Source organism: Astyanax mexicanus, chromosome 4, assembly GCF_023375975.1.
Source record: "Astyanax mexicanus isolate ESR-SI-001 chromosome 4, AstMex3_surface, whole genome shotgun sequence".
Lineage (NCBI taxonomy): Eukaryota > Metazoa > Chordata > Actinopteri > Characiformes > Acestrorhamphidae > Astyanax > Astyanax mexicanus.
In genome coordinates this window covers 23,005,540-23,020,708 of record NC_064411.1, presented here as the reverse complement: position 1 = coordinate 23,020,708, position 15,169 = coordinate 23,005,540, and the positions used below count along the sequence as shown (strand labels likewise).

Below are 15,169 nucleotides of genomic sequence, written 5' to 3'. Positions count from 1 at the left end.
TAATATGCTGTAATTCTACCTCCATTATTTAAATGCAGCAGCTAGTTTAACCTCTGCTTACATTGTCAAATTTTTATATCCCCACAGAACTCGGTTTTTAAAACGTTATTCAGCTCCATTCAAAAAAGGTGTGGTTATGGTAAAAGGGCTGGTTATGGGCGGGGACCAATAAGAGACCGTCAGCTCCGCTCCGCCCCGCTCTGCAGTCTGTGACCGCGAGGCAGCCCTCAGGGGCGGGGTTATTTAAATGAGTAGGCTGCTCTCCACAGTCTTTCTCCCTCCTCTGGTCTCTGCTGCGTAGAATCGGGTGTCAGGATCGCCAACACGGCGGAAGATTTCGGCTTCATTTTCATTGAATGAATGGGAACGGCGACACAGCGTCCATCTTTTTTTACAGTCTCTCGTATAAACTGATGCAGGAGTTGTAAAGTTACTCACTAATCAAATCAAATTTATTTGTATAGGGCTTTTTACAACTGGTGTTGGCACAAAGCAGCTTTACAGAAACATGATGTAGGTGCTGGTGGCATAAATCTCATTAAGTAATCAGTCTCATAAAATTACTTGCGCCTTACAAATATTGTAGTTTTAATTAATATTAAAACTACACTTGTTTTTATAAAGTTATTAATTAACAAGCCACAATATCAGGATTTTAATCACTGACTAAAATTCTGATATTGCTGACTCAGATTATGAAGGTCTTAAATTGAATTCTTTTATATGATTATTGGCAGCAACCAGCATTCATGAAATCAACACAGACAACTTGGTGAAAATAAATGGACATTTATTAACACACAAACTAATCTAAACACAAATATTACAAACAGCAGTCAGTATATTTACAATATGAGAGCTAAATGGTTATTTAGCTAAGGGTGTGTGTATGAGGGAGAGAGAGAGCGGGTGCGTGCGTGCGCGTGTGTGAGCGCGATAGAGACGGAAAGGGGGTTTCATACCTGTCAAGTCTCCCGTTTTGGCCGGGAAACCCTCCTCTTTCCCGCCGTCCTCCCGTAATAGTATTTTCACGTAAATTTCCCGTATTATATATATATTAAAAAAAAAAAAAACTTTATTATTGAGGCGACAGGGCACTGGTCACTGTGTCTCTTAACCAATGGTAGTGCCGGTTCAAGGAGAAAGTCCCGCCTTTCAGGTGAAACAGCCAATCAGGTTCCTGGTTTTGCGGAGCGCAATGTAGGAAAGCCCCGCCCCCCTCGCTGTGAGAGCTAGTCGGAGCAGCTGACGTTAAAGCATATCTGGATATACAGCGAGGTAACAGAGCTAAACATGTAAACTATGATGACGTTGATTCTGAAACAGTCGGATCAAACCGACTGTGTGCTTAAGAAAATACAGCTTGTGACTCAGTTAGCTTAACTTTACAATTAGATGTTCAACCTGCCCTGATCAGCCAATAACCATTTCATTTTCAAACTGTGTTTATTAATTTAGGATTGCAGGCCTACTGTAAGCTATAATGAACGAAACTGTATTTATTTTATTAGTTCAGGGCTAGTTTAAGAGTAGTGTGGTGTATTTTATTATTTAGAAGGGGCAGAAGAGATGGTTGATCTGGAGAGAGAGAAAATGTGAAGAGGGCTGAAATTAACTGAATTGATCAATAGAAAGAAGTATTAATAAAATTATTAATTGTTTAGGCCCCTTTGGACTAATATTGACTTATGCAATATATCTGGTCCATGTCCTTTTTGTAAAAGCTGATGATTTCATGTAAATGTCTAGAAAAGGGTTTTACTTAGGCTGTAGTATAAGAATTACATATATAGGAATGTCCACAATATTTCAGTGTCAACAAAGATAGACCTGTCAGATTCTGATAATCTAATTGTTCTGATAATCTAGTTTGTTAAAGGTTCCCAGGTGGTTATTTTAGATTTATTGTAAACCTGTCTTAAAATATAAGGGATTCTGAACCTCGGTTGGGTTGGTGGGCGACTCGAAGCAGGTGAATGGAAAATTTCCCTTATTTTTAAGTCCAAAACTTGACAGGTATGGGGTTTTCGCGTATGCGAGTGTGCGCACGTGTTCTCGCGGGTGCGCGAGAGGAGCGTGCGTGTGTGCGCGTGCGCGCGGACAAAGGATAAATGGCGCTGAGTTTAAACGTGGAGCGTGGCTCCACTGTAACTGAATTCAGCTGTTCTTTGTTAAGGTGTCTGTCGAGCCAGAACAAAGAACTGAAGCTGACTATTTAAAGAGACAGTTTTAAAGCTATTGCTAGATTCTAGTTTTTAGAAGGGAGAAATACAGTAGCTGTATTTCAGTGTTAGAAAGAGAAAGAGATTTGCATGCAGAGAAAAGTAGGTTGGTTTGCTCACAGAATTTAGTTTAGAATCTAAACAGTTGCAGATTTCATAAATAAAATTACACTTATGTAAAATGTAAAATACAATACAAGTTAAAGATAAAATGTTCTTTATCTAAACTATGCCCAGATGTTTTAAAGTTCAGTCTTACGCAATGGATATGTTAGAAATATCCATGTTTTCCGTCCTCACTGGATTGAGGGAATTTTCAGCCTTCTTATAGAAAGGGTTTTGACGACGTCCAGGTAAATCTTCTGGGAATGATTCGTCCTTCTGGCTTTGGTTCCAGGAAATTTGTACACAGTTAAGAGAAGGATCTGGTCGCTTTTCTTTTCTTTTCCGAGCTGTGTATCTCGTGCAAGCTTGTCTTGAAGAAATAGCCGTGTGGAAACGTTGATCAGACGTTTGGCTAAAGTTGTAATCTTGAAGATGTAGGCCTAAAGATGTTCTCTTTGTTCTCTTGGTAGAACAAAGGAGAGGCCTTGGTCTTGATGTTCTGGTCTCTTTGTTCAGATGTTTACCTGTCTGTGGGCAAACTCAAAGAGGTTTTGTTCCTGCCTCAGGAGAGCTTTTGTTACATGTGAAGCCACACCCCTATTTCTTCTTCTGGTGTTTTCTTGCATTGGGCATTACTGGTGGTGCTGCCACCTACAGGCTGGCTAGGGTACCTACAATGATTACAGGACAAAGAGTCAGGCAAAAGATTAAACATAGAATATACAGAATACAGAACCCCCAGTGAGCGCGGAGGCAAGGAAAAACTCCCTCAGAGCTGCAGGAGGAGGAAGAAACCTTGGGAGGACCAAGACTCACATTAAAGGGGGGACCATCCTACCACTGGTCAAATGGCTTTTAAATTAATTTTAAAAAGTCTTTCATACATCCACATAGGTTTTATATATTCAGGTGTATAGCAGCTCCACTAATGGCTTATAGAGTAAGATGGATGATGAGCAGATGATCTGTGGTGGGTGATGGAGAAGAGCTGACTTCAGAAACTTCCAGTCTGGCCAGACAGAGGACATGAGAGCCTGAGGGTCCAACATCCCTCGGTATCGGGTCAGACAGGTGGGCAGTCAGTAAATTGGAGGAAGGCAGAGAGATGGAATTAGTTTTGACTGGATTTATGTAAAACAGAGAATATAAAACATTATCAGAGTGTGGCTAATGACTCCGGCAGATCTAAATAAAACAGCCTAACTAAAGGCAGAGAGCCAGAAGGTAACATAGACATGAAGGCTCCCTGAAACACTGGCCTCCACCCACTCCACCGTCCACAAACCTGAGTGACCGTGTGCAGTGGGAGAACAACAGCACCAGCATCTCAGTTTACCCACAATTCCCTCTGTCCATGAACCCCTGAATCTGCAGCCTTATCTAAAGGGAAAAACATTAATTACCAAAAGCTAAACTAAACAAGTAAGTTTTCAGTCTAGACTTAAAGATTGAGACTGTGTCTGAGTCCCGAACATATTCGGGGAGATTATTCCAGAGTTGAGGCGCTTTATAAGAGAAAGCTCTTCCTCCTGCAGAGCTCCTCTGAATTTTAGGAACTACTAATAAACCAGCACCCTGAGATCTAAGTAATCGCGGTGGTTCATAACAGGAGATGAGGTCTTGTAAATACTCAGGAGCGAGCCCGTGTAGGGCTTTATACGTTAACAGGAGAATTTTATAGTCTATGCGGAATTTGACTGGAAGCCAGTGCAGTGCTGATAGTACTAAATGGGTCGATACCCATTGCCGATACCAATACTATGTGTACGTGCCAGTATCGGTGCCGATACCGATACGTTATCGGTGCAACCCTAACTATAAGCATATGAATACAAGTTAAACACATGCTACTATACCACTGGAAGTAAATGTATCCCTTTTAAGACTTAAAAAAAAAAAATCTTTCTTAATTTCATTCTGAAATTGACTATCATGTTTCACTTCAACCCAAATCCATTTCACACTGTTTTTTTCCCTTTGGGCGACTTTGTGTATTTAACAAATAATAACATAAGATAATCTCAGGCCTATAGGTTTCATGATGCACATATATTGAGAAAACACAATGAGATTGCAGATCTGCAATATAAAAGCCTTTTATTAAAACACACAGAAGAGTAAATATAGAGGTGAAGCAATACAAAGATAATTGTTGTTGGTACTGGATAAAAACTATTAAGATACTAAATAATTTGGATGTTCTTAGTAAATTTGAAGAATAAAAAACCTTCAGCAACATATAATACTCAAAAAGGGAATGATGAGAGTATAAAACTTGACTAATACAATGCAACCAAATAATCACCTATATCCCTCTATAGTAACACATTTTTAATCAGAGCGACTGAATCATAGACAAATGAGAACACCAGCAGAGGGAGTGAATGAGCCTGCAACCTTACTGTGCTACACAAGTCTTGAGTGGGTTGATTTCAGTATGGGAACTACGGCTAGAGCGTTTTATTTAACCTCTGGAAAGGATTTTGTTGGCCTCTTTGCGGGGGTCTGGATGCTCCTCCGGTCCACATGCCAGTACCCAGCACAGTGTCGTCTCTCTGTGGCTCTGGTGGCGTTTTCCCCTTCTCCTTTCATATGGATGGACCTTAGGTTATAGGTTTGGTCCTAAACATTTAGTTGCAAGCTAAGAATCCTACTTTACTCCTAAAAACTACGACATCTACATTTTAAAGGCTAAGTTATGCTAATCTAACATCTGGTGCAAGCACTGAATGTAAGATGCAAGATGGCGACGCACAGTAGTGCAGCGGCTTCTCACGCTCCTAGCTAACACCCTATTTTGAGCTGTTTTTACGTCAGTTCTGACCCAACTTCCGCTCTTTGGATAACAAGCTTGATCTGCTGCGGCTGAGGATGAGTGTTTCTGATTCACATGTGATGCGAATGACAATAAAATCTCCTTGAATCCTTGACAGTGCCCTCATTCGAATGACCTTCCCTTCTCCAGAACTGAACTCTTACCGTAACTACCCTAAAAACTGAGCTCTGTCTCACAAAGAATGTCCTGAAATATCAAACATACGAGAAAACACAACATGGAATTCAATAAACGTGATTGCTGGATAAGATTCATTTTGCTGAACCTGTAAAATCCATTGTTAAAATCAGTTAATGTTTGTTTCTGGTGGAACATGTAGGATTAAGGTGTTCTGTCCAAAAGATTTTAATTGCCGTGAGACAAATTTGGGACAGTTTTCTCTCCTGTGTGAATGCGCTGGTGTTTATTGAGATGACTCTGCTGAGTAAAACTGTTCCCACATTCTGAGCAGTAATATGGTCTCACTCCTGTGTGAATGCGCTGGTGATTTTTGAGAGTACCCTTTTCAGTAAAACTCTTCCCACAGTCTGAGCAGTGATACGGTTTCTCACCTGTGTGAATGCGCTGGTGTATTTTGAAATGACTCTGTTGCTTAAAACTCTTCCCACAGTCTGAGCAGTGATACGGTTTCTCTCCTGTGTGAATGCGCTGGTGATTTTTGAGATGACTCTGTTGAGTAAAACACTTCCCACACTCTGAGCAGTGATACGGTTTCTCTCCTGTGTGAATGCGCTGATGCAGTTTGAGAGTCCCCAGTTGATTAAAACTTGTGCCACAGTCTGAGCAGTGATACGGTTTCTCTCCTGAGTGAATGCGCTGGTGTATTTTGAGATCACTCTGTTGAGTAAATCTCTTCCCACAGTCTGAGCAGTGATACGGTTTCTCTCCTGTGTGAATGCGCTGGTGTATTTTGAGATGACTCTGTTTAGTAAAACTCTTCCCACAGTCTGAGCAGTGATTCGGTTTCTCTCCTGTGTGAATGCGCTGGTGGATTTTGAGAGTACTCTGTTCAGTAAAACTCTTCCCACAGTCTGAGCAGTGATACAGTTTCTCTCCTGTGTGAATGCGCTGGTGTTTTTTGAGATCACTCTGTTTAGTAAAACTCTTCCCACAGTCTGAGCAGTGATACGGTTTCTCTCCTGTGTGAATGCGCTGGTGTTTTTTGAGATGACTCTGTTTAGTAAAACTCTTGACAGAGTGCTGATGTTTCTCCATGTCGGGACTTGGCTTCATTTGTCTGTTAAATGCAACAATTTCTGTGTGTTCTGGAGATTCTTCAGGACGGCTTCTGCTTCACCTCTTTCAGCAGTTTAACACTGCTCTTAGTTAAATATCCTGGTTGTTGGTGATGAATTTCAGGGGAATATTTTCATTTCTGAAAAAAAAAAAAACAAAGAAAAATGCCATTGAATATTAATATAAAAGCAGGTCAATTAACTGAAGAGAACTGTCTAAATCAGGCATGTCAAACTCAGTTTGGCTCTGGGGCCGGATCCAGACTTTCTGTTCTCAGGTGGGCCGGATCAGTAAAAGAATGTCAACTCCAAATATTTAGCTTTGTTTTTCAGTACTATGCTTTATTATTCAGCCTACATTTTTAGCCTACCCTACATATTATAATCATGGATGAAAAGGGATCTTTTCTAAGCACAACACATTTATTCATAAAACAATGGAAAAAAAAGATTTTCATGTTTGGCGGTGAATGTGTTAACAACTGGTTTATTTTAACAGTTGAGTGAATGCAGTTTTACACCTGAACCAACTCACCACATCAACAAACTCAAGTGGGAGCTATGAAAAAAATATATTACCTTAATTGTCATACTGCTTTGAAACAAATAAAAAAAAGAAATACAAAATAAAAGTTATAGCAGTGCATGGGCAATAAGATTTGACTACATCAGATCTGAAGCTGAGAACATACTGCACAATATTAACTGTCTTTAATATGAAACCATTTGTGATGAGTCTCATAGTGGCGCCGAATATTAAACTCCTTGAACACTGCAACTTGCTGATTACATACCAAGCACACTGGTTTTGCATTCACTTCTGTGAATAAATACTTCTCAGTCCACTTTTCCTGGAAAACTCTGCATTCCGTGTCCACTTTTCTTTTTTTTGACAGTGCCATTTTGGGAAGGGTGTGTTGACCGATATCTTGTTTAGCAGTGGTGAATGGTGAAGCAAGATTGCCGTGTCTGTGCTGCATGCGGGACATTTACTGCCCTCTAGCGACCGGAGAGAGCATTTAATTTGTATTCATTTTTAAAAAAATCACAACTTTTGATAGAAAGGAGCTAGAAACTCGCCTCTTTTTTTGACATACTCAGAAATTTATGCCGGGCCGGATTAAATCATCCAACGGGCCGGGTCCGGCCCGCGGGCCGTATGTTTGACATGCCTGGTCTAAATCAATCAGTTACACTACACTGACAAAACCTACTGGGACATCTTCATATTACCATAAAAGCTTCTGTACTGTACCTGGTGGTCCTCCAGCCACTAGAGGGAGGCCACATTTTGCCATTTGCAATAATCAGGCAGACACCTGCTTAGTGCCTTTATAAGGACTGCCCACAGACAGTCTTGATTCTGTTCCAGTCTCACTAGAAGCTGAGAACTTTCTTAGTTTGAAAGAAAGAAAGACAAATGTCCTTAGGTTTTATTTTAAAGCCTCCTTGGGTGTTCTCCTGGGGCTGCTTTTTGTTTCCCCTTCTTCTGGGGTATTCTTGTGTTTTCTACCTTTTGTTAGTTCTGGATAAAGACTCAAAGTTGATCTTGAGAAGATACTTGTATTCCCATTTCCCTGAGTATCTTTATTTAAAGGCACACTAGGAAGGATTTCCTTGACTGTTGAAGTTTTTAAAGAAGTAAAATTACAGCTTCAGACTCATTGCAGCGCTGCACTGAGGTGTAATAGGAGGAATAGCGGTCCACTCGTGTCTGTGCCGGAGCTCCTCTGAGCTCAAACCAGGCTCTGTAAGTTTGCCTCTTTCGAGAACTGCGACCTGCTTTCCACCCTGCAGTTCTAACCAGGGGCGTCCCTGGCCTGGGCTTCAGGGGCTTTATCCCAGAATGATTTTGCTCAGCTCAGCTGTATTATTAATGATGAGACAGGTCACTGGCCGTGTGTAAATGGAAAATCTCTTAACACTAATCACGTAGCCAGTTCAAGGGTAAAGTTCCGCCTTTCAGGAGAAACAGCCAATCAGCCTTCTGGTTTTGCGGAGCGCAGGTAGAGAAGCCCCACCCCGCTCTGTCTCGCTGGAGAGGATTTTTAAGTTCCTGCAGTGGGTTGCAGCTCTGATATTAAAACATATCTGGATATACTTTTTATAAGAAAAAGGTAACAGAGCTAACCATGTAAACTGTGATGAGATTGTTTCTAATGGTTAAAAAGACTCGTCTCTGAATCAAAACACACAGAACAAACCTACTGTGTGCTTAATAAAATACAGCCTGTGACAGTTAGTTAGACTAGAAGCTGGAAAGAGACGGAAGATGTCTGTGAAAGCCAGAAAGCCGGGACGAGCGGATCCAAGGCTAAGGTAGACTCGTTTCGGCCGGCCTCGGGTCCTCGGCTCCGTTTGGCTCCAGCGCGAGACATTTTTGCTGCGTAGCGAAGCGGACCCGAGCCTAGCCATTTTAACCTAGCCTAGCCTAGCCTATTTGGCTACGTGCCTGTGTGGTTACGTCATCACGCACTGACGTAGCCCAGCTACGGGGGCTGAATGTGTTGAGCTCTGCGGCGAGCTGACGCCAGTAAAAAACGCCTGTCCGTGATCCTAATACATATCGATATACCACAAAACTGATATCACCGTTATTGAAACATTTCTTATCGCGATTAATACCGATATCGAATTATTGTCCAGGCCTAGCTTGAGGTCACGAACAGATGGTCGGACATTCGCTTTCAGGATCTTTTGGTAGACAGCAGAATTCATAGTTCCATTTATCACAGCCGGTCTTCCAGACCCTGACGCAGCAAAACAGCCCCAGACCATTACACTACCACCACCATGTTTTACTGTTGGTATAATGATCTTTTTCTGGAATGCAGCGTTACTTTTATGCTAGATGTACTGGGACACACACCTTCCAAAGGGTTCAACTTTTGTCTCATCGGTTCAAAGAATGTTTTCCCAAGTCTTGGGGATCATCAAGATGTGTTCTGGAAAAATTGAGACGAGCTTTAATGTTCTTTTTGCTCAGCAGAGGTTTTCGTCTAGGAACTCTGCCATGTCGGCCATTTTTGCCCAGTTCTTTGGATGTTGTTGTGGGGTCTTTTGTGACCTCTTGAATGAATCGTTGCTGCGCTCTTGTGCTAATTTTGGGCGGCCGGCCACTCCTGGAAAGGTTCACCACTGTTCCGTGTCTTTTGCCATTTGTGAACAATGGCTCTCACTGTGGTTCGCTGGATTCCCAAAGCTTTGGAAATGGCTTTATAACCCTTTCCAGACTTTTAGATCTCAGTTAACTTCTTTCTCAAATTTTCCTGAATTTCTTTGGATCTTGTCATGATGTGAAGCTTTTAAGGATCTTTTGGTGGACTCACTTTGTCAGGCAGGGTCTATTTAAGTAATGTCTTCATTGAGAACAGGTGTGGCAATAATCAGGCCTGGGTGTGGCTAGAGACAGTGTACTCAGGTTTCAGAAACCACAGTGACGGTATGTTTTAACAAGGAGGCAATCACTTTTTCACACAGGGCCATGTAGGTTTGGATTTTTTTCTCCCTTAATAATAACACCTTTATTTAAAAATAGCATTTTGTGTTTAAATGTGTTTGGTTTGACTAACATTTAAATCGGTTTGATGTTTTAAAACATGTGCGACAAACATGCAAAAAATCAGGAAAACAGGAAGGAGGCAAACACTTTTTCACACCACTGTATATATATATATATATATACATATACATATAAGCCATTGTAAATGCATATGGCCTAGAGGGGTGCACTAACGTATGCACTAATATCGGCAGCATTTTGAAATATTGTGAACAATATTATACAATAAAATATCACCCACCCCTAATTATCATGTCAGGGTACTATATATATATATATATATATATATATATATATATATATATATATATATATATATATATATATATATATACACACAGTTGTGGTCAAAAGTTTACATACACTTGTAAAAAAACATAATGTTATGGCTGTCTTGAGCTTTCAATAAGTTCTACAACTCTTATTTTTCTGTGATAGAGTGATCGGAACACATACATGTTTGTCACAAAAAACAGTCATAAAATTTGGTTCTTTCATAAATTTATTATGGGTCTGCTGAAAATGTCACCAAATCTGCTGGGTCAAAAATATACATACAGCAACAAAATTTGTCAATTTTGGTGATGTAGCGAGTTGTGTCAATCAAATTAGCTTCATGTCATGGCCTCTTCACTTCTTGTAAGTGATTCTGATTGACTACAGCTGTTGACTTCTCATGAGCCCATTTAAATAGGGCTCATTTGACCCAGTGATTAGACTCAGCTACAAAAGCTACAATGGGAAAGTCAAAGGAACTCAGTGTGGATCTGAAAAAGCGAATTATTGACTTGAACAAGTCAGGGAAGTCACTTGGAGCCATTTCAAAGCAGCTACAGGTCCCAAGAGCAACTGTGCAGACAATTATACGCAAGTATAAAGTGCATGGAACAGTTGTGTCACTGCCACGATCAGGAAGAAAACGCAAGCTATCACATGCTGCCGAGAGGAGATTGGTCAGGATGGTCAAGAGTCAACCAAGAATCACCAAGAAGCAGGTCTGCAAGGATTTGGAAGCTGATGGAACACAGGTGTCAGTCTCCACAGTCAAGCGTGTTTTACATCGCCATGGACTGAGAGGCTGCCGTGCAAGAAAGAAGCCCTTGCTCCAGAAAAGGCACCTTAAGACTCAGCTGAAGTTTGCTGCTGATCACATGGACAAAGATAAAACCTTCTGGAGGAAAGTTCTCTGGTCAGACGAAACAAAAATTGAGCTGTTTGGCCACAACACCCAGCAATATGTTTGGAGGAGAAAAGGTGAGGCCTTTAATCCCAGGAACACCATGCCTACTGTCAAGCATGGTGGTGGTAGTATTATGCTCTGGGGATGTTTTGCTGCCAGTGGAACTGGTTCTTTGCAGAAAGTAAATGGGATAATGAAGAAGGAGGATTACCTCCAAATTCTGCAGGAAAACGTAAAACATCAGCCCGAAGGTTGGGTCTTGGGCGCAGTTGGGTGTTCCAACAAGACAATGACCCAAAACACACATCAAAAGTGGTAAAGGAATGGCTAAACCAGGCTAGAATTAAGGTTTTAGAATGGCCTTCCCAAAGTCCTGACTTAAACCCCATTGAGAACATGTGGACAGTGCTAAAGAAACAGGTTCATGCAAGAAAACCATCACATTTAGCTGAACTGCACCAATTCTGTCAAGAAGAGTGGTCAAACATTCGACCTGAAGCTTGCCAGGAGCTTGTGGATGGCTACCAAAAGCGCCTAGTTGCCGTGAAAATGGCCAAGGGACATGTAACCAAATACTAATGTTGCTGTATGTATATTTTTGACCCAGCAGATTTGGTGACATTTTCAGCAGACCCATAATAAATTTATGAAAGAACCAAATTTTATGACTGTTTTTTGTGACAAACATGTATGTGTTCCGATCACTCTATCACAGAAAAATAAGAGTTGTAGAACTTATTGAAAACTCAAGACAGCCATAACATTATGTTTTTTTACAAGTGTATGTAAACTTTTGACCACAACTGTATATATATATATATATATATATATATATATATATATATATATATATATATATATATATATTTTTTTTTTTTTTTTTTTTACTGTTTTTAGCAAAAGAAAAATTCACACTGTGCTCATTTCCCCATTACATATCTACTAGAGACAGATTGTATCTGTCCAGTATCATTTATTTTACTTTAATCCTGGATATATGGAGATATTCAGAGTGCATTATTAATATCCTGACATTCTGGATCATTGAAATCTGATAAAATTCTTGTATTATTTAATATCTCAGTTATGGGTGTGCCACATATCATATTGTATGAAATAATACAATTAAATATATTTTTTTTTTTTGCAGTAGTGTGTTCAAGAAATATATTTTTTTATTTCAGTAATGCTTGCAACTTTAGCTAGCTAGCTAACAGCTACCAATAAAAAAAACTGCTGGTACCTTTAGCTAGCAAGCAAACTTTAGCTACTGATTATAAAACGCTTGCAACTAGCAAACATTAACTATTGGTAATAAAATGCTTGCAGCTAGCGGACATTAGCTACCGGTTATTAAGTGCTTGCAACTTGATCTAGCTAGCTAACATTAGCTACCGGTTATGAAGCGCTTGCAATTTTAACTAGCTAGCTAACATTAGCTACCAATTTAAAAAATGCTGGTACCTTTAGCTAGTAAGCTAGCATTAGCTACCTGTTCTAAAATGCTTGCAACTTTAGCAACATTAGATACTGATTAAAAAAACATTGGTACCTTTAACACGAGCTACTACTTTATTAGCTACTTGCAACTTTAGCTAACATTAGCTACCCGGATAGACAAATCGCTGAGGACATTAGCTTGTTAGCTAAATAACTGGTTTTGAATGAAACATTTTACATCATTTTATTCTAGGATATTTTGGTAGCATCACAAAGCTGAAATCAGGTTTGAATTGTTTGTAATGTCTGTATTACGTGAGTGTTGTTGAAAAAAACAATTTAGCACCGTACTTTATGATAATATTCTGACTCAGAACACATGATTCTTTAATACAACAGAATTATAAAGACAAATATATTTATTTTAGCCATTGACAGCATGATTTATACTAGAAGAATAAATAAAATCAGTGGATTTTAGAGGTTTGACTGTAATATCTGTAATAAAACTAGAGTTGCTGGGTAATACAGTTTTGCGGTTTATCAATATATTCGGTCTATTCGCCTAATATAAAAGATGCTGTCAGTAAATTAAATAATGAATTTTTCATTATGCTTATCTTATTAAACATTGCTTAATATTGCTTGCCACATCTATATATGTTTACCAAAATATTTAAAATACAGATAACACTTGCAATAAGTGTACATCAATTAACTGTGCATTCTTCATTATATGTGATAACGGAAAAACAATATGTACTTTTCTTATTTTCTTTTTACTGGAGTGGCATCTGCAGTTAAGACCGAGCTGAATAAATAAATAAAAATATTTCTCATTAAATAAACATAATAATAATAATAGCATTAGCTGATATACTGCTGAGTAAATAAATAAAAAACTCTCAAAAAATAACAATAAAAGGATTAGCTGATATACTGCTGCAACAGCTACTGTAGAGGGAGCTCCACAGTCTCACTTAACTTCTATCAGAAGAGAGAAATAAGCTCATAAACTCTTAACTATTACCTAAATCAGTGAATTCTCTACAAAAACACTTTTTAATCTGTCTTATACTCGAATTAATAGCAGTATTTTTAACTTAAAACATGTTTTTAACCACTATTTATTCATAGAACACGGAGCTCAGCACCTACCCGCAGCACAGAAACACACAGACCGCTGCTGAGGTACGGTGGCTCAGAAAGACCAAACGTAGCGTAACTGCAGTTCACCACTAAACAGCAGGGGCCGCCAAAACTTCATTTAACAGCATTAAAGTGCCTTATTTTATAAAGGTCATCTAAAACAAAGCTATTTTATTACTCTGTTACACTTACAACAGTAATAAACGCTGTAAAATCTGTCCTGGTTCTGATCCGCTATCAGTCTGAACGCAGAAGCAGATCCATGCTGAGACTGGACCACTGTGTGTTTGGAGACCCTGATTTTATGACGGATCCAGATCAGATTTAACCCACATTTATCTCAGATTTATCTCAGATGTGTCTGTGGGTCAGAGTCAGACTGCTGAGCAGAGCTAGGAGAAGATCCAGTGCTGGTGGTGTAAATGCTGCACATGCTGAAGGTGGTGTAGGAGCGAATGTAGAACAGCGTGTTGGAGAGAGAGAGAGAGAGAGAGAGAGAGGGAGAGAGAGAGGGAGAGAGAGAGAGAGACTTCTCCATACCTTCTGTAGTTCAGCTGATCCTGCTCTTCCTCCGGTGTTGCGAGAGAACTGCAGACCCCGGAAGCTCAGCCTCATCCGGGTTATGTAGAGCCCCGCCCCCTCCCCCGCTGTATCACATTATACCCCATCACCGCTAGAGGGAGCCCGCGAGGGAGTCCTCAATGCATGGAGCTGAATGGAGCTAAACAGCTAAACTCTCATTTAAAACACTGTATAACTATTTCTCTGGAGTTTTCCTTTAATTTTACAGAGTAGAACAAAGTATTTCACTAAAATAGGAAAGAAAACGTACCTCTATATTTCCATTTTCTAAGACTAATGTTTTTTATTCAGTAGATTTACTAGCATTACTGCTACTGATGCTGGAGTTACACACAGAACATGTTTAATAGGATTAAAACTGCAGTTCATAGGCTTTAATAATCTCTGCAATTATGTGGTTTTGAGGAAATGAGTAAAAGTTTTATTCTATAAAGCATCAAACTTTCTTAAATTATTATTTTGTTAAAAACAATATTTTTTAAATGTTTCATACATTTTAGAATAAAAATGTATACAGTTTTATAAATTTCAGACTCTGTCAAGTGACTGAGATTCAGAGCATATTCTGAAGTGGGCTTTGTCCTCTATAGAGATTCTCTGATTGCTCCTGTACAACTCCAACAAACATCACTTACTAATTCTATTCTACTACAAAATTCTCATTCTACTACAAAATATTAGCCATTTTAGACAGAACTTTTTCTACACATTAAAGGAAGAAGTTACTGATGTTGAGACTATTTGGGCCAGATTATCAAACAGATTAACACCATTTTATGTTTGGGGTCAATTTGACCCATTCAATGTTAAAGCATTTATGTAAGTAGTTAATCTCATTTTATTTACCTCATATTTGGT

General features: G+C 39.4%; 5 protein-coding genes across 5 annotated transcripts in view; 3 read left to right on the top strand and 2 right to left on the bottom strand.

Moving 5' to 3' along the window:
• LOC125801407 (zinc finger protein 239-like) overlaps positions 1–13,790 on the bottom strand; it is a 162,901-nt gene extending 149,111 nt beyond the window's left edge. Inside the window, exons 1-2 of the mRNA XM_049478087.1 lie at positions 13,739–13,790; positions 4,864–6,538 (exon numbers count right to left, since the gene is read on the bottom strand). Coding sequence (XP_049334044.1) covers positions 5,509–6,396 — 888 coding nt within the window. The 5' untranslated portion in view covers positions 6,397–6,538; positions 13,739–13,790 and the 3' untranslated portion in view covers positions 4,864–5,508. The remainder of the gene's footprint in view (positions 1–4,863; positions 6,539–13,738) is intronic.
• The window catches only part of LOC111188979 (zinc finger protein 239-like), a 69,376-nt gene extending 55,073 nt beyond the window's left edge, over positions 1–14,303 (bottom strand). The window contains exon 1 of the mRNA XM_049478316.1: positions 14,270–14,303. The gene's annotated coding sequence lies outside the window, so the exon portion shown is untranslated. The remainder of the gene's footprint in view (positions 1–14,269) is intronic.
• LOC125780501 (zinc finger protein 239-like) overlaps positions 1–15,169 on the top strand; it is a 1,096,042-nt gene that overhangs the window by 868,783 nt on the left and 212,090 nt on the right. The gene's annotated exons all lie outside the window — the stretch shown is intronic.
• Positions 1–15,169, top strand: part of LOC125801162 (zinc finger protein 585A-like) — a 270,147-nt gene that overhangs the window by 42,888 nt on the left and 212,090 nt on the right. The gene's annotated exons all lie outside the window — the stretch shown is intronic.
• The window catches only part of LOC125801414 (zinc finger protein 271-like), a 233,679-nt gene that overhangs the window by 21,518 nt on the left and 196,992 nt on the right, over positions 1–15,169 (top strand). The gene's annotated exons all lie outside the window — the stretch shown is intronic.